Source organism: Natator depressus, chromosome 4 (assembly GCF_965152275.1).
Source record: "Natator depressus isolate rNatDep1 chromosome 4, rNatDep2.hap1, whole genome shotgun sequence".
Taxonomy (NCBI): Eukaryota; Metazoa; Chordata; order Testudines; family Cheloniidae; genus Natator; species Natator depressus.
The window spans coordinates 61,232,127-61,254,690 of NC_134237.1; the positions used below are offsets into that span (position 1 = coordinate 61,232,127).

The 22,564-nt window shown below is 40.3% G+C and overlaps 1 protein-coding gene across 1 annotated transcript; it reads right to left on the reverse strand.

The window, feature by feature from the left end:
- Positions 1-1,068: 1,068 nt before the first annotated feature.
- On the reverse strand, positions 1,069-18,165 carry CTSO (cathepsin O). The gene is made up of 8 exons (XM_074950049.1): positions 17,914-18,165; positions 15,137-15,245; positions 13,119-13,252; positions 9,795-9,962; positions 8,678-8,799; positions 5,779-5,942; positions 5,152-5,244; positions 1,069-2,972 (listed from the first exon to the last, which is right to left on the reverse strand). The coding sequence occupies exons 1-8, from the start codon at positions 18,094-18,096 to the stop codon at positions 2,938-2,940; spliced, it is 1,008 nt and encodes a 335-aa protein (XP_074806150.1). The 5' UTR covers positions 18,097-18,165; the 3' UTR covers positions 1,069-2,937.
- Between the last annotated feature and the right edge of the window lie 4,399 nt (positions 18,166-22,564).

Genomic DNA, 22,564 nt, shown 5'->3' on the forward strand with positions numbered 1-22,564 from the left:
TCATTAGAAAGCACAACAAATCCTGCATCTTGGCAGGGGGTTAGACTAGATGACCCTGGCGGTCCCTTCTAACCTCTGGTTCTATAATTCTATGAAAAAATAGAAAACTGTTCCAAATGGAAGCATTGTACTTGGCCTCCTTTGTGTTTTAGTTTCTAAGGTCTGCCTTTCAGAAACTGGATGCCATAGTAACTGCCTGTAGTTAGAACCCTTTTTGGTATCTTCACTGAGTGGCCTTACCTCACTGGTTTACAAAAGTGAAGTTGCAACCTCCCTCTTGCTAGCCTAGATACGTTCATTGCTACCACTCAATTTTGCTAGCAGAACAAGTTACCAGCAAGACAACTTAAAGAAACAGTACTTTTGCACTCAGGAATTTTCCCTCCTATATTTTGATAATCCAAGATCTGATTCATAGATTCTAAGGCCACAATTGACCATTATGATTATCTAGGCTTACCTCCTGAGTAACACAGGCCATAGAACGTCCCCAAAATAGTTCTGAGAGCATATCTTTTAGAAAAGCATCCAATATTGATTTTAAAATGGTCAGAGAGAGATAATCCACCACGACCCTCGGTAAGTAGTTCTAATGAATAATTACTCATCGTTAAAAAATTATGCCTTATTTCCTGTCAGAATTTGCCTAGCTTTAACGTCTAGCCATTGGATCATGTGATAGGTTGAACAGCCAATTATTAAATATTTGTTCCTCTTATAAGTAAAGTAGATACTTATAGACTGCAGTCAAGTCACTCCTTGAACTTTTCTTTGCTAAGCCAGAATGACAAATGGAGCATAGCACTAACACAAACAGCAAATATTGTGAGACACAGGATAAACTGGGGAGAGTTAGCAAAACTGTAAGTAGACAGAAACAGCAGCCATTACTGGAACTTCATTACGCTTTTCTTATCCCTTTAGCATATTTCGAATATAAGAATAGGATATAAGTGAATGTTCAAAATTCTTTATTTAGAAAGAATATTGTTAAAACACATTCAACACTGTAATTAGCAAACCTGTTCAAAGTGAACACAGTGCAAAATATTTGTAAAAATCTCTTCACAATTCAACTAAAAGTTACAAATCTGTTTTTATAAAAAATGTAACTATTGATTCACAATTATTTCTGCACAGCAAAAACAGACTACCACAGACAAGAAAAACAAAAATTCACAAAAGTTACTAAATAAATATATGATACTGGAATGCTTTAAAATTCAGAAATGACATTGCTTTCTACTCTTATGTTCTGCAGATCAAAAAGTTCAGCGCCTTTATAATCACGTTTCAGAGATTTCCTCTGACCAACACATGGGAGAAGGGCAGAGATAAATGGGTCTTGTACAGAAATGAATCCAGCAATCTGTGGCTAGTGGGATGATCTCTGTGATAAGCCAGTTAAAGGTGCTGGTTGGGGAAATACAGAGAGAAAATGAGGTATCTCAGTAGCTGTTCTTCATTCTCCTGCTAATAACTAGCGACAACTGATGATTAGCCCTGGAAGAGGATGGATTGTTAGAAGACAGATATTAATATGTAAAACACAAATTTAGTGAATTATAGGCATATTTTAGCTATGACAATCATAGTCTGACTTTCCCTTTTGCTTTGGCAGAAGTGTAATTAATGGAGGTAGAGAGAGGAGATTGAAGCAGGTGCTACTCCAACACTTTTTAAAGAATGAAATGGCCCATTTGCAACCATACATGCAAAGAGGGGTACAGCAGATATGCTTTTGTATCTCAGGTTGGTTATTGCAGTACCCCTAATTGGCTAAGTGCTCTCTGAACTAATAGGTAATCAAGTACATGGGAAGACAAGAACTATTAATCCATTTTGAATTCTCCAAAATGCCCTGGCACTTCCCCCCCCCCGAAAAATGTCCTGCCTTGAAGAGCATAAAAACTAGATTTAATAAGACATGAGAGGTGAGGGTCAAAGACACTCAAAGGGAGAGGGTGAGCAGAGATGAAGTTGCATGGTTACACAAGAAGGCATATATACATTTTGATGGTTCCATCACTATTTGGTATGCTCTCTTTCCTTCCCCCTGCTTCTTTTAGCCTTCATAATACAAGTGAGCTGTTAGGAGAGATTATAATGTGGTTGCAACCTGCTTGTTTAGGTATATAATGCAGAGTGGCCTGTAAGAGGAAAGACAGAGAAAGCAGAAGAAAGAGAGAAAGTCCATGCTGGTGCAAACAGCACCTGCTATCAAACAAAGTTACAAGAAAAGCCAATTCAGGCACGTCAGTAAGTACAGGAGTGATAAAGAATTGTCATTTCACACAAGGTTTTTGAAAATAAAAGAGGAGGAAATGGATAGACATACGTTTCTCCTCATATTAAAGTGCCTTCAGACTGCACCCTGTCATACAGCTAGATTTCTGGATTGAAAACTTCCAGCAAACAACATTATCTCCTGTCATTTCTTCCCTTGTTCCATTTCATTCTGAACCAATTGTGACATTAGTGACATTCTAGGACTCACTGCCAGGATTTGTCAGTGGGTATTATTTGGGACCGAGAAACTTCCATTGCTCCATGCCTTCCATCTCGGGTTCCCATTTCAAATATTTCAGTAGGCGTTGCGTAAAGCTGAAACTTCCAAACTGACCACCACAGCGTGACCCTTGTTTCATCTTTCTTTCTTTCTTTCTCAGAGCAGAGGGTCAAGTGTATGGTATTCTGCAGAGTTGTCTGTGCAGCCCCACTCAGATTTAGGGGCACAGACTCTGGAAGCTGAAGCATCTTCCTGAATTCTGGATGTGTCACGTCTGTAATGCCCAGCAGACCCAACCCCTCATACAAAAATCATTTTTTAAAATTTTGAAGTAAAATATCTTCATATTGAAGAAGCGTAAATTTACAGAATCCTGGTATCTGCCAAATGACTACTAGCAGGGTGCTTTTTTGTTCGGCCAGTCGGTGTCAAACAAACACAGATGAAACTGTGTCTGCTATACCTAGAAGAAGTAAAACACAAACTAAATGTTGAATAAGTATTAAGAACGCATTTATTTCAAACTAAACTTGCTGTCCCAAATAACCAACTGAAACTTAACCCCCCAAAGTCCTACTTCATAAGCCAGGATAGGTGAAATGCAAAGAAAAAGGAAACAAAACTAAATTGTTTTCCCTTTTACTCCTTTATATTGTATGAAAACAGCTACAGATCTCGCCTCCCTAAACAAAATAAAAGGGTTCTCCTTTATTTTCACATTAGAGATCTTCGGTTCTTTTCTTTATGCAACTCTGGTGAACTTACAATGTGTTAGCACAACTGGATGTTGAAATGTGAGCTGTAGTTTTCCTAGTCTAAGACTCAAAATCCTTTCCCTTTTCCCCTAAGGACTGGAAAAACTGCTGGTAAAATTTTACCATTCGGATGTGCTGCCATGTTTTAGGTCCTCCACAGATTACACAAAGGCCCATCTAGAGAAATTTGTGGCCCCTGTATAGCATGTTTTCTGGAGCCCTACCCTCCCATTTCATCCCAGTTACAGATGTTTGGGGGGCCCTACTACAATTGTCCCTCCTTTTCTACTCTCTTATTAGTGTTCCTAAATGTCCTCCAGGAAAAAGGTAGTGGACAGATAGGGTGAGTTAAACAGCCCTGTGTAGTGAGTGGTGGGCATGCCACGTTTTCACCACCAAAAGCTCCAGGAAAGAAAGCGACTCAACAATCCTTCCTGATGATGCCCAGGGTGCAGAAGTCCACACCCCGTTCACACTCATTTCAACCCTCTTTGAGTAGCTGTACTTCTCCCAAAGGTGCACCAAAGAACAGTCCCTGTGTTCTACCTGACTGCAATTGTGACAGGCTCTTGTCCAAAATGAGGAGGGTAGGAGATGGAAGGGAAAGCTTCTGCATCAATTGAAGGGCCTGTCACAATCTAGTCCTAAATCGGGAAGAACTGTCTAGTTCAAAAAAGAGAAATTAAGAACAGAGAAAAACTAAGATTAATAGAGTCATAGAATTTCTACTGCTCCTCTATGCTGAATTTAGGGCACAGGCAATTTGGTTTTGTTTCTTTGCTGAGAAAGATGAAGAGACAAGTGGGTTAACGTGAGAATTATTGAATTAGTGAGCTTTAATTTTACTGATTGTTCTTTTGGTCCACCTCTACAGTTGGCTTGCTTTAGTTATCAAGACTCAAATCAACAGTGTTATCAGGTAGCTAGTTCATACAATAATAAATGAATATTATCAAATTTAAACAGCTAAATAAGGGCCCAATTTTTCTTCCAAGTGGGACTTGGTCCTAGGGCCTGATTCATGTTGCCCTGACCTTTATGTAATCACATCAGTGCAAAGTGGGTGCAAAATGTTATTCAGGCTGATTTGATACTATTTTATACTCACTTTGCACTACTGTAATTGACTACCCAAGATACTGAGCAATCGTGAATCAGGCCCTGTATGTGTAAAATATGGTAGGTTAAGTCCAAAAAACTGACACATCTAACCTTAGACAGATTAACAAACTCAACATGGCATTAGTTGCTGTTAGGATTCCTGTACAAAAGGTAGTCAGACTAACTACTAGTCCAATTATTGTAATCAGATGTGAGACCCTCATTTGGGAATAAGGGTCTGATCTCGTGAGCTGCTGACGAGACTTCATCCCCTCACAGAATCGGACCCTAAAAAAGTTCAAAATAAAAATGGCAGATGGTCTTTGTCAGCAGACTTGGTGACGGGTAATTTAGGGACTATTGAAGGAAAACCTGCAGGTAAGAACCCTGCAATCGTTGCAGAATCACCGGGCTGCGCACAGGTATAAGAGTACATGGTTGCAGATTTGCTTGCAGGACTGAATCCTTGCATAATAAGGTTCTCCATGCCCATGTAATTTAACTAAACTAACGTACTTTAACTTGTTATGCCTTAGAGCTTTAAATTTCCAAGAAGCTTTATGAATATTAACTAATTATTTAAATGTATGAAGTAGTGCCACTAGCAAAGATTTTGTTTTATTTACGTGTTGTTTTTCACCTGCACTCATCTCGTCCTCTTTTTATAAATAAAGTGATTTTGTGTTTTTACAATCTGAACTTCTAGCTGAAGTGTTTTCACATATATGGAAAAATATTGCCCAGTATGTGCCTTTACTGTTCAAACCAACTGTTTGTTTGACTTACCACAGACATTACTACCTATTTTAATACGGGCATAACCATCTATTCCCCATGTGTGTCCCCACGAGTTGCGTACAATCCAGTAAGGGATGCTACCTGTAAAAGGAAAGACGTTTTCATAAATAATTACAGAAAATAGCAAATTTCGCAAACCTGATAAGTTAGACAATGCATTAAGAGTTTTATCAGTCATTATAATTTTTCAGTTCATGCTGACTGGATGTAATGGTAGTGGAATCTACTATTAACAGTATAGCCAACAAGCAGATGTCACACTGCTGGTGGTATAGCATAGCCCCATTCTTGAGGAACTAATATTGAAACACTATACTTACATCATACACTAGATTGACAGAATTTGTGCTAACCTGTATTCTTATTGCTATGTTGTCAGTGGGACTCTGCAAGGGTGCACGGGGGGTGCAGGAGGGGGTCCGTCTGCATGGATCACATTGCAAGTACAGAGCCTATATGGGCTCAACGTTTAACTATTTTTGTTTTAAGATAGATAGCTTAAATATACTAATTTCTAACCACCTTTTTTTTTTTTTTATAAAAGATAAAATTATTCAGTGAAACAGAATAAATATAAAAGCCACAGTTTTGTGACTCTAACTAATGAAATTTTACCTGTTCTATCAAAACCAGTGATAAGAACAGCATGATTTGCTTTTCCACTGGAGCAGTGATACTGTATGATCCCACCCAGATAATCCTGCCAGCTAACTGCATCTACTGTCACTGCCAAAGGTCCACAGTTAACAAGCTTCTTTAACATTTCATCTTCCTGGCCACTACGAAAAAGAGAAGAGTCATAATCCAAAACTGTTAGACTTTAATGTGTCAAAACAACCTCCATGTCACTCAGCTGATTCTGTCCAATTTAATATTCAAATAACCAAGCTGTTTCCTGTCAAAGTTAAATATCACAGGTTTACATGTCAAGATGAAAACAGGGTAAGGTAGGTGATACAAAGCAAAGAATTTGTTTGTATTAAAGAAATGATAATTAAGTAGATTTTGGGTACAATTGCAGGGGAACAGTAGGTACTATGCAACTGTGACTCCTCCTCCTCCTCCTCACTTAGAATGGCTTTTGACAATCCATAAAATATGTTAATACACTACAAAGAAAACTTTAATGAGTCTTTAATACATTTTTTGAAGCTCAAAGTGACTGCACCACAACTAAAGTGGGGCAAACCCAAGGAAGGGCAGCTCTGTGGGTTTTTTTTTTTTTTTTTTTGGGGGGGGGGGCGCAGGGGAAGGAAGGAGGTCAGAAACTGCTGTAAAAAAGGTGCTTTGTAGCAGTGACTCACACCCTGCCCCGGAATGTGTATAAAGGTACCAAACCCGGGTGGGGACAGTCTCTTTGCTCCACGTGGCAAGGAAGCCAGCACCCACCCTCCCTTCCATAGTGGAGGCGAATGGCAGGCTGGGCTGGGCTGGCTCTGGGCTTTACACTAGTTGCCCCTTTTAAAGGGGAGCTTGGAAGGAATTTTTCCTCAAACCACTACAATTGGCTTCGACAGAGTGTAGTTTTTTCACCTTCTTCACAACGGGTGTGAGGGAGGACCTTTTCTGGTGAGAAGAAAAGGTGGTAGGCCATATGTCAGAACCTATTCTGTAAGATTGGGCAGATGTTCAATGCAGGTATTCCATAGGGAGGGCAGCCAGTGACCAGATAAATAGCCTGGTAAAGGACTTAAAAGGAGGTACTGGATAATGGAACAGAATGTGGGAGGGGGTTGGGGACTCCTATGACTGGTACAGCTGGGAGCCAACCCCCCACCCCATTCTCATAGCCCTCCTTAACCCTCTTACAAGGGTGGTGGGTGGTAAGGTCCAAGCCATAGGTCAGCTGGGGGACCTGGACGGAAACAAATGGGGGCTGGTGGAAGACACAGAGAATTGATTTGAATATGCATGGATTTGCCTGCATTGTACACTTTATCTTCCGGGTAGTCCCAGACATCTATATAATAAAGTTGCAGCCCGATTAAAACCCACAACAAGTCTCCTGTCCTTCTTGCGGTATACCCAGACAACAGCTTTTCCCCCAAAGTGTAGGCTTTGGACAATTTGTCACCAAAGCTGTGTTAGAATATGTATTAAATATTACATTTTAGCTAACAAAACTGCAATTCTAATGAAATATAACTAAATGTTTTAGTGAAAAAAGGTATGCTGTACAACGAATGTGTTGGGTAACATCACTAGTCAATCATTAATAGGAATTTCTAAATTAGTTTGTCCACTTACACTTTTCTGTAGTTATTTTAAATGTATTGCTCTCAGAACAAAAGCAGTTAAATCAAGTGATTAAGACCCTCTCACAATTCTTTTTTTACTGGAGTTATGCAATGGCCCTGAAATATTCTCAGGCACTCTAAGTATGATTAGTTTGGTTATTACCAAAATTATTCAACAATAAAGCTACAGAATTACTTATTTTTAGCTTTCAGAGTGGTAGCCATGTTAGTCTCACCAAAAGCAACGAGGAGTCCTTGTGGCACCTTAGAGACTAACAAATTTATTTGAGCACAAAAGCTTATGCCCCTATAACTTTGTTAGTCTCTAAGGTGCCACAAGGACTCCTTGTTTTTTATTTTTACCTGTTTGTGTCTGATTGTCATCCTCCTGCTACTGGAATGATTTTTCATATGGTGTTTCTGAAAGCAAATTGTATTCTACTGACAATAATTGAAAAAAAAATTAGAAAGTCAACCTAGTGCAAAATTAAAAAGAAAACAAGTTGTCTTTACCAATTTCAGTCAATAGCAGTGTTTGCTCAAGTCACAGGCTGGAAAGTGAGGGATGTTTGCAGTGGAAAGGAATGCAAATATATATGGACTGAAGTAATCAAATGCTTGCTGATTTTTTTTTTCCCATGAAGTTTGATGACAGCACTAGAATCAACACGCATCCGACGAAGTGGGTATTCACCCACGAAAGCTTATGCTCCAATACATCTGTTAGTCTATAAGGTGCCACAGGACTCTTTGCCGCTTTTACAGGTCCAGACTAACACGGTTACCCCTCTGATACTTAGCACTAGGATCCGTTGTTCATGAGGCATAGGTGACTTAACATTCAAAAAGTACTTGCATAAAATTGAAACCAAAGAGAGAGTGCACTTTGACTTTTTAGGAGCTGAAAATTATTTTTACTATGATCCAGACCTGAAAAGAGCTCTGTGTTACTCAAAAGCTTGTCTCTCTCACCAACAGATGTTGGTCCAGTAACATATATTACCTCACCCAGCTTGTCTCTCTAATATCCTGGAACTGACATGGCTACAACAACTGCATTTTACTCTTACTGCGATTTAAAGGATCTGGACCACAAATGCCCAAATGAGTATGATTTTATATACGGCGGCAAGATTAACATATACCTGCATGACTGACTAATGCCATAAGTAAAAATAACCTTTGGCTTCCCAATGCAGTGAAGGCTCTGGCTTCACTTCATAGCCCATGGATTCAGGGAAAAGGTACAGCAAATAAAAAGAATCAATAGTGGTTACCTGAAGTCATACGCAGCATAATCTGTGATTGAAACTCCAAAATCAGAGGGCTGGAAATAATGGCACAGTCCAGTTTGAGCTTTAAAAGTGTATTCAGAATCTTTCACCAATTTTACTTGTGTCTGCAAGAAGATATATTAATGAATGTTTGGTGCTAAAGAGGGTATAAAAGCTGGTCTCTTGAGTAATCTCCTGGCATTGAAGAATTCCAAGTGGTGTGGAGCCTGTGCATTCATGCACACTAACACCCTACAGAAGTTTTAAGAACCGCTGACACCTCATGAGTACCTCTGTAAAATATTGTATTCACAAACAATTCATCTTATATGGCCAAAACCTCAAGCCAGCATCTGAACAGCTGGGGCTGGGCTGGCAGGGGAGAACTCAGGGAGGAATCCTTCTTCTCCAGCCACAGTGCAGCTATGAACCTTCTACACAGGCTACTTCCACCTACTGGCTAATGAAACACCCTCTGTATGCCTTGTATGCCTTTGGTGGAGGGAAGAGGACCTATGCAGCAATGTCTCTACCCATTTCAGCTTCCTGAGCTGCCATGCAAGGAGCCCTGGAAGAATGGGGATGTGCACCCCATATAACAAAAATTTAATTTGTCATCTGGAGCTGTTACTATCCTGACTCACATCCACCTTATTCCTCAGGATGGGAGAGCTCTTTAAATAGAATACTTTGGCATGTAAATCCATATTATGACAGTTAAATAAATGGCTTATTTTACAGTGGCACGGAGTGCCTGCCCCTTCTGTTTGTCTGAATGGGAACTTAGGTTCTTAACACCACTGAAAATCAGGCCCTAAAATTCATGGTGAATTGAAATTAAGATGCTACTGAATTCCAGATGCTGTTTTGCTCATAGTGGATCCCTGAGGGCTGATCTGTTGCATTCATAAGCAATGAATTTAAATCTTCCAACTTATACACAGTTCAAACTTTGGGTACTCTGCATTCCATGTGGAACTAACTAGGTCCCAATAACTTAGACATGCTGTAATCCATGCACATTTTGTGCTATCTGCTGTTTTTTATTTGTTTTTTTTATAAAATACATTAGTATGGATCTCTCTAAGGAACAGTTTAAGATTTATGAAAAGACTCAGACCTGATTCAGCCAGCTGAGAGCACCAACAGTAGAGCCACCATGGCAGCCGTAATTGTTGTATGAACAGTCAATGACCTGTTGTACACTGAGTTCTTCCAGATTATTCCCTTTGATTGCATAGGCAGATTCTATTCCACCCACAATGCTGAAAGCCCAGCAGCCTCCACACTGGGGGGGAAAAAAATCCAATATTTGTCATTGAACAGTTTTCTGCCTATAACTGCTAAACAAAACAAAAAAAGAAAAGGAAGTAGTTTAAATAGAGTATGTTTCTTCTTATTGTTTTAATTATTGCAGCATCAGACAAAAATCACAGTAAACAGGGTCTTCTTGTATCCAGTATCATGTTTTAAAATTAACTTAGTCTTTTTACTATTTCTTACAGAACAGTGAATTTTCTTCTGTACTCCTCCATGATTTAGCATTCCTAATTTCCTATTCTAAGAACTCTTTCTATACTCCTCTCCAATTTATCCTTACTAACACTAAAACGATTTCTTCAGTATACAGACCCTAAACCACTCTCTGTCCTGTGAATAATATTCTCCTAATCTGGGTTTTGACTCTTTTGTTATACTGGAACTTTTTTTTTTTTAAACCAAATAATTTTGTTTTGTTTAGAACTAGATGGAATTTTTTAAAATTAACATGATGTAATTAATAAGGATATATCTAGTCTATTTTCAACAGTTATGTTTAAATAATGCTTGCTACAGAAAGTTGATATGTCTAATTTATATTTTGAAAAGCAACAATTAGGTGAAAGAATGAAACGACAACACATAAAGGGTGAGGCACAAGGCATAAAATGATTGGAGGAGCATGATTTAGGGTATGTCTGCATCACAATAAAACACCCATTGCTGGTCCAGATCAGCTGACTTAGGCTCACGGGGCTTGGGGGCTCTAAAATTGCAGAGTAGATGTCCAGGCTTGGACTGGAGCCTGGGCTGTGAGACCTTCCCCAAGCATGGGTTCCCAGAGCCCACACTCCAGCCCAAGCCCGGACATCTATACTGCAGTTTTATAGCTCCGCAGCCCAAGACCCGAGAGCCTGAGTCAGCTGTCCTGAGTCAGCTACAGGTGTTTTATTGCAGTGCAGACATACCCAGAGGGACTATTATACTATGAAGAGTCAAAAGAGAGAATAATACTGGGCCAGGTTCTCAGCTTTATACAAGTTACAGTTAATGCAGCAGTGAACGAGGGGCATCAGAGAATGAATAATGACTCCCTGATTCTCCTCCTGGTCTTCGGTGCAGGTTAGAGCAGCCTAGTGTTTGCTTCAGCAGGCTACTGTAACTAGGTGGAGATAGCTGGAACCAACTTTGCTATGGCTACCCTTCTGCCTGCCACTGATATGTCCCTGCCTGCTCCCAACAGACTACCTGTAGGGTTTGTGGAAAGGGAGGCACTGGAATTGAATTCTACATCCATTGGAGACTTCCCCACACTGAGGGAATTCCTAGCAGAGGGTCTGTTTAGCTATAGTTAACTAGTTAACATAGCAATAGCTTCTCGCTTTTGAGCTACTAATAGAAACAAATAACAAGGCTGGGTAGTAAATCTGTCTCATTCTGTTTAGAAAAATACAAAGGCTTGAGTACATAAGTCTGGTGGTATAAATAGTTTTAGTCAATCAGACTGGAGATTTAAAAACCATAGATGTATCAAGTGTATACTATTATATAACTCTATAGCTTGTAGACATTTTAACTGACCTCTACACAGGTAAAGGTACTCAATTATAATGTATATGGGAATAATTCCTTTCCTTATACTGGTGTAATTTAAAAATCAGTACACAAGCAAACCATATACTATATAAAGGTATTTTTGTTCTGATCATACATTAAAAAGTAATGTTTGTTGCCTATAATCAAAGGAGTTTAGAAGTCCTTTATATATTCCAAGAAACTTCATTATGCTGTAAAATCTAGCTAATTAGAGCTTTGTCTTATCAATCATAGAATCATAGAATATCCGGGTTGGAAGGGCCCTCAGGAGGTCATCTAGTCCAACGCCCTGCTCAGAGCAGGACCTTTTACATACCTTTTTCAATACTTTTATATCAGTTGGATTTCTTCTTTTTAATGAATTTAGACATTTATTGGGTTTATGGTGTTATTTTTTTCAGACAAGCCCTCCCATGCACTTGTGAAAACAAACTGTTTAAATCTCAAGAGGCTTTCCTGTTGCATGTCAGCACTGCATTCAAAGAACTGCTCTTGAGTCAGTAACACATAAAGTGTATAGTAGAACTGATCTCAAAATCAGAATTTCCATCCCAATTTGGGACAAAAGTCAAAATATCGACATTTTTCAGAGAACAGAGAGTTCTGAAAAATTTGGATTCAGAAGCATTTAAGTGTTTTGTTTTGATACTTTTTATTGAAACAAAATATTGAAACACTCCCAAATCAAAACATTTAATTTCAGTTTTTCACAGCAAATCAAAACATTTCATTTTAACTGAGTTCATCACTGAGCTGTGTCCATCTGAGCTACAGGAGCATGTCAGGGTTAGGGTACCTCATGACCCAACTGCTCTTTGTGGGATGGACTCCCTGGTCATGTTTTGATTTAAGATGACCAACTTGAAATAAAATATTTTGTTTAGATTTTCTCAAAGGAAAATAAAAAATGTTGGCAACATTAACATTTTCTCCACAGAAAATTTTGGTTTTGCAGAAGCCACATTTTTCTATGACAAACCATTAGACAGAAAATTTCCAATTAGCTCTAGTATATAGATACATGGTAGTCACATTATTTAATACAATTAAGGCAGCTCCAGATATTCATTGTCATTGTTTTGGGAAATGATCCCTGTCATTTATATATCTGTATATCCCCTTCTGATCTCTGTGATCATAATGCCCTTTTAAATGACATTTTAAGCTTAATAGTGCCTTTCATCTAGAAGGATCCTAAAACAGAGTACATAAAAATGATAACATCCACCACTGAAATGCAGCCATCTCTGAGGACGAATAAACTGATTTTTTAGCAGAGCACAGCAACATTAGTGTACAACAAATAAACAGACACTACGTGCGAGTTTTAGGTAGGCAAAATATAATCTCTATAATCTGAATTTGAATGGGACCCTTAGATTAAGCCTTCCTCCAGTGAATGCCACTCTACAAATTAATCAGACAATGACGTATGCTGAAATGCATCATATGCCATGTAGAACTCCTTTTCAAGCCTGAGCATGCCACCAGGAGCAGTCCAGGTAGGAGACATTTATTAATCATAGTCCATAATATGTGCAACAATAAAATACTGAATGTTAGGAAGAAAAGAAAATCCAGAGCTTACTGTTTGCTGATTTCTCACTTGGGTGACAACATTCTTGTCCCTCCAGTCAAACTTTGTTGGTAACAGTGTTTCCTTTCTCTTCAGCACTTCTGTGTACCTGGGAACTCTGTAAGGTGTGCTTCTTAAATAAATAGCTAAACACAGACATACAAACAATTTTTAAACTGTAATGGTTTGTGTAACATTACAGAAAGAAAGTTATTAAAATCTGTTTGTGAGCTTTAGTTTTGAGTACCATACAGCATTTTAAATTCTTTTCAAATATATAAAGATAAAATTCAAGTAATCCAAAACAATTACTATATTCTAGATCTATTTTAAAATAAACTGTATTCCTAGCAAAAGGGATACCTCTGGAATTTGAGTGTGGGCCTATTAGGGGGTTCTATTAGAGCTGGTCAAAAAATTGGACAAAAATTGATTTTTGAAAACAACCTGAATTTTTTCACTTTTAAATTTTTCACAAAATTTGTTATTTTTCATTTTGGTGGAAAAAATCCCATGCATTCTTAATTTTTCCCTTCGCTCCCCCCCACCCACTGGAAAAAGGAGGGAGGGAATAAAAACAATCAATAAGCACTGAAAAACAAATGCCTGTCAAATGAAAAATTTCGTTAAAATGTTCATTGCAATTGAAACCTCATTTTTCAGCAAAAATATTTTTGATCTGTTCTAGATCTTACTAGCCTGTGCCAGTGTCTATTTCACTCATCATTTCAGTCTAGGCCATCGTTTTTCCTTCCAAAAGGCTGATGGATTGAAAAACAGCCCACGAATTTCAATAGATAAACCCACCAATATTTTGGCCAGCACAGATATCTAATTGCAAACAAGTACAGCTGTGGCAGGCAAAGTTTTTTCCAGTTTAGATGATGCCGTTTTCAGTTCCATAAAGTGATGAAGAATAGCTTCATAGGGGAAGGATTTAACCCCAAAAGTGTATAACATATACATTTATGAATGCAATAGGCAATAGCCACCTAAGCCACACATTTATCCAGGCTTAGTGGACTGGGACCCAGGAGATGTGGGTTCTATTCCGGGCTGCGCCACTGGCCCGCTGGGTGACATTTGACAAATCACCTTGCCGCTCTGTGCCTCAGTTTCCCCATCTGAAAAATGGGGATAATGACAGCTAATGATTAAAAGTACTGCAGAAGAGCTAGGCCTTATTACTGTGCTATAAACAGATAACAGTCAAGAAAGTTTAAGATTTAGGGCAAAAGAAGACTGATTTTTTAAAAAGTCATGGGCGTTAATTTTACTTTTTTGTATCAGATTTTGTAAAATTGCTTCTTTGTATGTCTGTACATAAAACCATACTCTATGACCCTCCACTTGAAATATAGTTTTATTTGTGTGGTGGTGCTTGACAGAGGTTTGGTGGGTTGGCAACGGACCTTTCATCCAAACCTCTTTCACGGATTGGCAATTCCATTGTGTCACAAGTGTGGTCAGATCCAAAGCCCATTGATGTCAGTGGTAGTCTTTCCCTTTACTTCAGTGAGCTTTGGATCAGGCACTGAATTGGAAAGTCAGTCCTACAAAGCCTAAAAATGATTTAACACAGCTAGACCAACGTATATAGCAAACGTGTGTGTTTCCTTAAGGACCATCACAATGCAGAAGTATTTTCAGTCAATCTTTGAGAACACCTAGATGTTCTCTCACACAGCATAAAAGCGATTCAGCACACTTCTTTTAATACTTCGTGTGTAACAGATCAGCCTTTCAACTTGATGGCTGTAGCTAAAGGACCTTCTTAACATCAACAGAAAGAAACAGACAACAGTTTGGTTTCTGAATCAGGTTCAAGTTCTGTGGCAATCCAACCTTATGAACCCAAGCGAGCACTGCTGTAGCATTCAGAAATACTTACAGAGACTTTAATCAGTACTAAATATAGTTAACTGTTTGCTAATTTGAAACAATTTGTTAATATGACAAGAAGAGGGGAGGGCAAGAATTACAGAGCAAAATAATAAAAATATGAGATTAGCAGCATGTTAGTTCTTTACCTTTAAAATCTTCAGGAAACAAGTGAGAAAACTGATTTATTCCATAAAAAGCAGTCATGTTGTCACCTGATGATAAAGAATTCAAACGCCTAATTCTTTTAATACTTTCCTAGAAAAGAAAATTACAAATTCCTGAATTTCTATTCATTTAAGAAATTTAACCATCTTTGCAGGGCTTGTAGCATTTACCCAACATCTACATGTCTGAGTACTAAGCATATTAACCAAGGTGAAAACCACAAGTGCTTGCAGAATTTAGGGACAAAAACTGTGTGTCATCTTTATTATGTGTTGTATTTAGTTGTAACATTCTCTATCAACTTTCTGTGTTTTAAACTGTCTCTTACTTTTGTTGTAGCTTCTTTCCATTCTTGGCTTCACTTTACCTTTTCTTTCCTCTATAGAGCACGGTATATCTCTTCCTCTGTCGTCTTTGGTGTCTCATTTCTTCTTTTCCTTCTCTCTACCTAAAACCCTTACATCTTTTTTTCCTTCTCTGTACCACATACCACTTTCTCTTTTATTCTCTCCTCCCATATATATTTTTTCTCTTCTTCCACTACCCCTTCCCTCTCTCTAAGTATAGGTTCACAAATAGATATTTAGAATACTTTGCAAACTTTATTTTGGGTCAAGCAAATATGGCCATTTTGAAAAACAGAAGATGTAAGTTATCTGGTACTGGGGTTGCTGATGTTCTTTGTTTTGTTTATGTTTAGTGGTTGTATGCCTTTGTTTGGAGTTTAGATATTATACTCTATACATGATTTGGCTCAATTTATTCAGCTGTGGGCTATTGGAAATGCATTTTCCAATATTATGATGGGCAATTGTTTTTGAAGTTGTAATTTTTTTCTTGTTTCTAACACATTTTATGTACTGATTTTATCTCTCTCTCATACACACAAACACACTCACTCTCTCTCTCTCTCTTCTAAGAGGTTTCAGAGTAGCAGCTGTGTTAGTCTGTATCCGCAAAAAGCAAAGGAGTACTTGTGGCACCTTAGAGACTAACAAATATATTTGAGCATAAGCTTTTGTGAGCTACAGCTCACTTCATCGGATGCATGCTTCTTCTAACTTATCCCATCAATTCCTCCTCTCTCCCCTGCCCACTCCCATTTACACATCCAACCACCAAAAACACCACCATCATCATCTGACAGAGAACTGGGCAAACTCAGGGTTTTTTGTTAGATCAAGGCTGACACCTTATGGGGGAAATGACAAGTACAGATAGTAGTTTGGGGAAATCTTTCCTCCAAACAGAGCCAGGTTTTGTGGCCCAGGAAATCCATTGCTATGCCTCTACTCTTATTTTGAAAGAAGATTTCAGTTTTCATTTTCTTTAAAATGTCAATGCAAACTTTAGTACACAGTGGTGAATGAGGCCCAAAGTGTTTTCAATCCTCTGACTAAATATCCTTTTCTTCCTGAATTGATCCATTTGTAATCACTTGTCACTTGCAATGTTACAGTTCCACTCATTCTCAGCCATCCATAAAATTCCTGGGGGAAAAACAAGGTAGAGGACAAAATAGGTCTGATTCTCCACTATGTTTTCCCTGGTGTTATCTATTTATATCCGTGCAAAGAATGCAGAAGCCATAACCATTCTGATTTGCTGATATTTCACACCCACTTAACACGTTTGTAAATCATTACACAAGGTGCAAGATAGTGGAGAATAAGGCATATATTTAATGTGAAAATCCAGGCATCAATTTAAAACAAATCTTAATTCTTTCTTTAATACATCTAAAAGCAAAAAACCACAATTCCCTCCTTTTCCATATTACCTTTAAAAGATGTGTGAGGCACATAAGACTTGTTCCCATTTCACCACATACTACATAATCCCCCCACCACACAACACTGATTGAATTTTACATATACTGCTTCCTGTCAGCTATAGGATCAAGAATGGCCATATATTCACGATGGTGGGGGAATGTTTTAGCAGCAGTTTATGACCATGCAAAGAGACAGCTTTGGGAGCTGAGGTGGGGAGAGGGCAGTAGGTGGCAGATATGGAGGCTGAGCAGCAAGCAGGAGGGCTGGGTGGCGTGTATGGAGGCTGAGCAGCCAAAAAGCAGGGTGGGTGGTGAGTATGGAGGCTGAGTGATTGGCAGGCAAGTGATCTAGGTGGCACGTATGGAGGCTGAGTGGCAGGCTGGGGAGTACTATGGAGACTAGGTGGCTGGCAGGCTGGAGGGATGGGTGACTGGGTGGCAGGAGTGCCTGGCAGGAGTGGAGGCTGAGTGGCAGGCCGGGGAGTAGCAGCTATGGAGACGTGGTGGCTGGCAGGCAGGTGTGGAGGGTTAGCGGCCAGTCAGAGGGGTGGGTGACCGGAGTGGAGGCTGGGCAGTCGGCTGGCAGGAGGGGTGGATCATGGATGGCAGGTGTGGAGGCTGTGCAGGGGGCAGGATTGGTGGTGGGTATGGAGGCAAAGGGGGCTGGCCGGCCGGCAGGAAGGGTTGATGGTGAGTATGGGGGAAGAGCTGCCAGCCACGTGTGGGTGGGTGGCACATAGTGGGCCCTCTTCCTGACCCGTTCTGCCACGGGTGGGAGGCCCCGGGCAGGGCAGGGCGGCTGGCTCTGGGGAGGTACACGGGCAGGGTGGGTGGGTTGCAGGCAGGGAGGCGCCGGCGGTGGCAGGGTGCAGGACTGGGAGCTGCCGGCAGAGACGGGGCGGGCCTGCGGCCGGAGAGGCAGGAGCCGACCTAACCCCCTTCCTTAGCCCCCCCCGGGGGAGCGCAGGAGCAGACGGTACTTACCCGCAGGGCGGCCTCCTCCCGCCCATCCCCGCCGCCCCAGCGAGCCCGGGTGAGGTTCCGGAAACCGGGCAACTCCGTGCGGCCGCCGCTGCTCCCCTCTGGCTGGGTCCCCGCGGGGCGCGGGGAGGAGGCGCCCCCGCCGGGGAGCAGGCGGCACAAGAGCCAGAGCCCCAGCAGCTTCATGGAGCCCGGGGCTGCTCGCCGCGCCAGCACCCGGGGGTCTAGTTTCCCTTTCACTTTCCGGGCTCCGGCGGCTCCGCCTCCTCCTGTCCCGGCGGCGGCAGTGTGTGCAGCACGGCACTGGGAGCGCGCCTCCCTGGAGCCACCCCCTCCGCACCCCCCCGGCTTTAGTCTGACTGATACTTTCACCAGGTGTCTGCAGCCTCCCACTCCCTGCTGTAGGAAGGGACAACTAACGTCATGCTTCGGGCCTTAATCCAGCCGCTAACTCCTAGGGGTGAAACTCTCCCGTGGGCAGATTATCACACATCTTCCTATTGTGGGGTTTTTACAGCTTTTCCCAAGGTCTGGAAAAGGTCTGGTTTTTACAGCTTTTCCCAAGGCCATTGTTGAAGACAAGATACTGAGCAAGTTACTGCACTATGGGGCTGAGCCAGTCTGGCAAGTCCTATGTTCCTAAATAGGCCCTCATCTTTCCTGACTACTTTAAAATAGCTTTAGGAATTCCAGCACAATTGTGTTTGACCCTTGTACCTTTTGTCTTGTCTAAACAACTTTTTCTGTTTGTTTGGGTTTTTGTTTTTCCTGGTTATCTTGGGTTGTCACTTAATCCTGCAAACAGTTATAGGCATGTTTAACATTAAGGACTTCAGTCCCATTAAGTTTAATGAGACTAGTCAAGAGTTTAAAGTTAAGCATGTGGGTATGTGTTTGCAGGAGTGGTGCCTATGAATGTTTACACTCTGAGTGTATGTGAAAAGGACAAAAATCCTTTTGTAAATTTCTATCACTTAAGCTCTAGCAAGTGAACGTTTTAGATACCTCAGGTTTTATTTATAAATAAGTAATACATTTACATGATTACATTTATTGCATTGCTTTCCAGCTGGTTTGATTTCTTAAACATTTCCGCTCCTTCCCTCATGTATTTGTTAAAGCATAATAAAAATGTGGAAAGGCATTCTCTTTCACTGGCCATAATACAACTAGCCAATCTTGTGATTCTGTGGATAGGAAGTAGGGTTGTTATACTGACTCTGAAGGTAAATGGTCTGAACCATGAAGCTGATTACCTTTGCTTGTACACTATAATATAATTATAAACTTTGTGTCATAGTATCTGCCTTTAAAAATCAAGCTACAGTGTTAGTGCTGATGACCATTTGTGACATTCAGTGCTTCTGCTGACAATATAAACATAAATGAAAAAAAATGCCATCTAAATGAAATGTAAGACCTGTAAATTTCAGTTTTGCACTACTATATAAAAAGTGTCTAACTTACAAGCATTTGTTCAGGCATCAAAAGAAGTTACTTGTCATAGTAGCAAAAATAGCTGCCTTTCCCTCTCCTTTCTGCCCCCAAACAAAGGAGAATTAGGGTAACTGAGAAAACTGCCAGAAAAAAAAATAATGAAAAGGGTCAGTCAATGATACAGGGCATAGTTCTATTACCACTGATTAGAAGGAAGGGTTGGGGAATACTTTGGTGTATTGGATGGGGTAAGAGGTATTGGAAAGGGATGTTATCCCTGTGGGGGCAGAGTTAAGGTTGTGGTTAGTGGACTGTGGTGTACACCAGTTGTGGTAGTGGTAAGCTATGTGTCTGTGTGGAAAACAGTGGCGAGTATGCTCATTTATGTCCTTTCAACGGCCACATTCTTACTCTCCTCAGTGCTAACTCTGATCTGACTTGCCATTTGCCAGCTAATGGTTGATGATTTGCTGACTGTGGAACTGTAGAGGGAGTTGGTATTGTAATTGTACTGCTCACTGAAGTGCAGGTATCTGTTTTGTAGGGATAGGCAGATGAGGAGCCTGGTAGCTGCAACTCTGTGGGGAGTTCAGCTACCAGCTGGTCTATCTTTAGCTAGTGCATGTCCTTTGGCTTGCCAGTTCCCATTATTAATCTGATAAGTGTCATCATTACAACGGGATCAACCAAATTAGCCTACCTCCCATAGAGCTACTGTAACAGATTTAAGACCGATGAACTATGCATTATTCTCCTAAACTTTGAGGAAAAGCTTAAAAATCATTTACCCAGTCATGCTATGAAGACCCCAGTTCATGCTGGAACATCGTTTGAACTTTGCTTCAAGAAATGGACATTTGTTGTTATGTTGAAGAGCTGTTAAGGCACACATATTTTGAGTTTGTTCAAGGTTTCCTGAATCTGATTTAAGATTGTTTGGACTACAAGGATTATTGGAAATGCTAGTCAAGCTGCTGTAAATAATTTTGATGCTTTCCGTGGAATGTGTAGCATAAAACCCAGAACAACCCAAAAGTGGGCAAGGGCTTATTTCATCTATGTTTTTACTTTTGTTGGGTTGTGTTTTGTGTCTGTCCTTTTTTGCTTGTCTTTATTTTCTGATCCATATTATAAATATCAAGCCTATTCAATGTCAAGCCAGCATGTTTTTCGGGTTTTATCAATGTACAGTCCAAGATTTGGTTTTGTCTGTTTCTCAGACACTGTCTCTGTGAGTTCCTACCATTGAGAGAGAGCGAGAGAGAGAAATTTTATCTAGCAGTGTGACTACACCTCTGAATCAGCCTTTCCAATCTGATATTAGTTGGTTTAGAGATCCTGGCTACTTGGGGGAAAAAGCCACCACTCCAGACTGTGTTGTGCTATACAAAGCACACGGGATCTTTTATAAGAGAGAAGGCAAATAGACCATATTTATTGAAAATACAACAGTTAGCATATGCTTTTCAGCTACACACACATACACATCATGCACACAGCCCTGCCAGTTGATGTTTTTTATAGTTACCAGGCTGGATCAATCTAGTGGCCAGCCAGAATGGTCGCAGAGGGGAGCTGGGCTTTGTTGGATGCTCCGGGAGTAGTGGCAAGACGAACCCAAAATCCCATGGCAAAGCACCCTATTCTCATAGTTCCTTTTCTCTGTTGAAGTCTATGGATTTTGCTGTGTCAGTTTGTGACAGGTTACTTCTTAATTGGTGTTATCTTCTGATGTAAACATTCCAATTCACCTCCGACAGGGTTATCCTGTCCTGGTTCTGATTTAATCAATTGTCCTCTCTTTAGCTGTGCCAGCCTTCACCTCAGGGTCATCAATTTGCCCTTCCTTCATTATGGATGTGCATTGATGATTTTCTGGTGTCTTTAAGTCTCTTTACTCCTTTTTCCTTGACCATCTGGCTATAACAATGGCCTTCACACCTTATCTTTTCCTGATGTATACATTCCTCATTCGCACAAACAGTCTTTTTACAGAGACCTTTGAGAATACAAACAGTATCAGTTTATTTTGAATCTCCTTAACATAGACATAGTACAAGATCCTGTCTTTTTACTTACTAAACCTTAAAACAAAACTCTATGTTGAACTAGAGTGCCTAATTTGTAGTACATATAGTAGACATTATAACTTATCCTACAACAAAAGGGTGACCATAATCAGTCATAAGGATTGTTCTGGTCTGTCCCTGCTGTAACATCAGTACAGACACTGGCAGTCTGTCAGATGCATTCCTACCAATGTCCCAGAGGGTCATTCCTTTCTGCTGTTCAAAAAGGGTGGCTGGTAAAATGAAATCAAGACAAACACTTGTACCTCTGTTCTTATAGTACAATTATAAGATCCTGCTCCTACACCTGCAGCTGACAAGGGTTGCCAGCTAACTCCTACCAGACTGCAAAAGAAGCATCTGTTCTTTTTTTCCTTTCCTTTTCTCCTCTTTTTCTGATCTCTGTGTTTGTTTGTGTTTGGTTAAAGACACTTACCTGACAAAACCAACTTTCTAACTAAGTTGAGCACATTTTGGTTGTAAAATGAGGAATATTCCGCCATCTCAGAAGAAAGTTGAGAAACAAAGTTGGTTCTGTAGTTTGCAATTTTTTCTACATACTTGGGCCAACAGAGAAGAAGATTAACGTACTATTTGCAATTGAAAAGTAAGGCTGAGACAGTTGAAAAGAACCCTAATATTAGACCTGGAATGCAGAGTTACATGTATATACCTCAGAATAAACCAGTAATCACAATAGAAGCCACAGAAGTTCTTGTCATAGATAAGTCTCCCAGCACTGTAAAGCAATCATATCTGGCTTTATGGCCCCTTTCCTAACCCCCCACATAAGTAGCGTTCAGGAGTGGGCTAGGGTAGGAAAGTGTAAGACTAGAGTTCACCTACCATGGGTAGGAAAGTGTAAGACTAGAGTTTACCAAACTCAGGTGATTCTGGCCCAGCGGAACACCTGTCAGGGGACCATTCCAGCTGCTTAAGTTAGAGCAGTGCTGTTTTTGGTAGTGTAATTCTCTTTGGCTAGAATATCTTGAGGCACATGCAAGAGCTTGGAGAGTTTGAGCCATTTAGATTCTGATAAAAAGAAAAGGAGTACTTGTGGCATCTTAGAGACTAACCAATTTATTTGAGCATAAGCTTTCGTGAGCTACAGCTCACTTCATAGAATCATAGAATATCAGGGTTGGAAG

Coding starts and splice junctions, on each gene's coding strand:
- CTSO (XM_074950049.1), bottom strand. CDS start 18,096: ATGAAGCTGCTGGGGCTCTGGCTCTTGTGCCGCCTGCTCCCCGGCGGG. Junction 15,246..17,913: donor GGGAGGAGGCCGCCCTGCGG/GTAAGTACCGTC, acceptor TTTCTTTTCTAG/GAAAGTATTAAAAGAATTAG. Junction 9,963..13,118: donor AAGTGAGAAATCAGCAAACA/GTAAGCTCTGGA, acceptor TTTCCCCCCCAG/TGTGGAGGCTGCTGGGCTTT.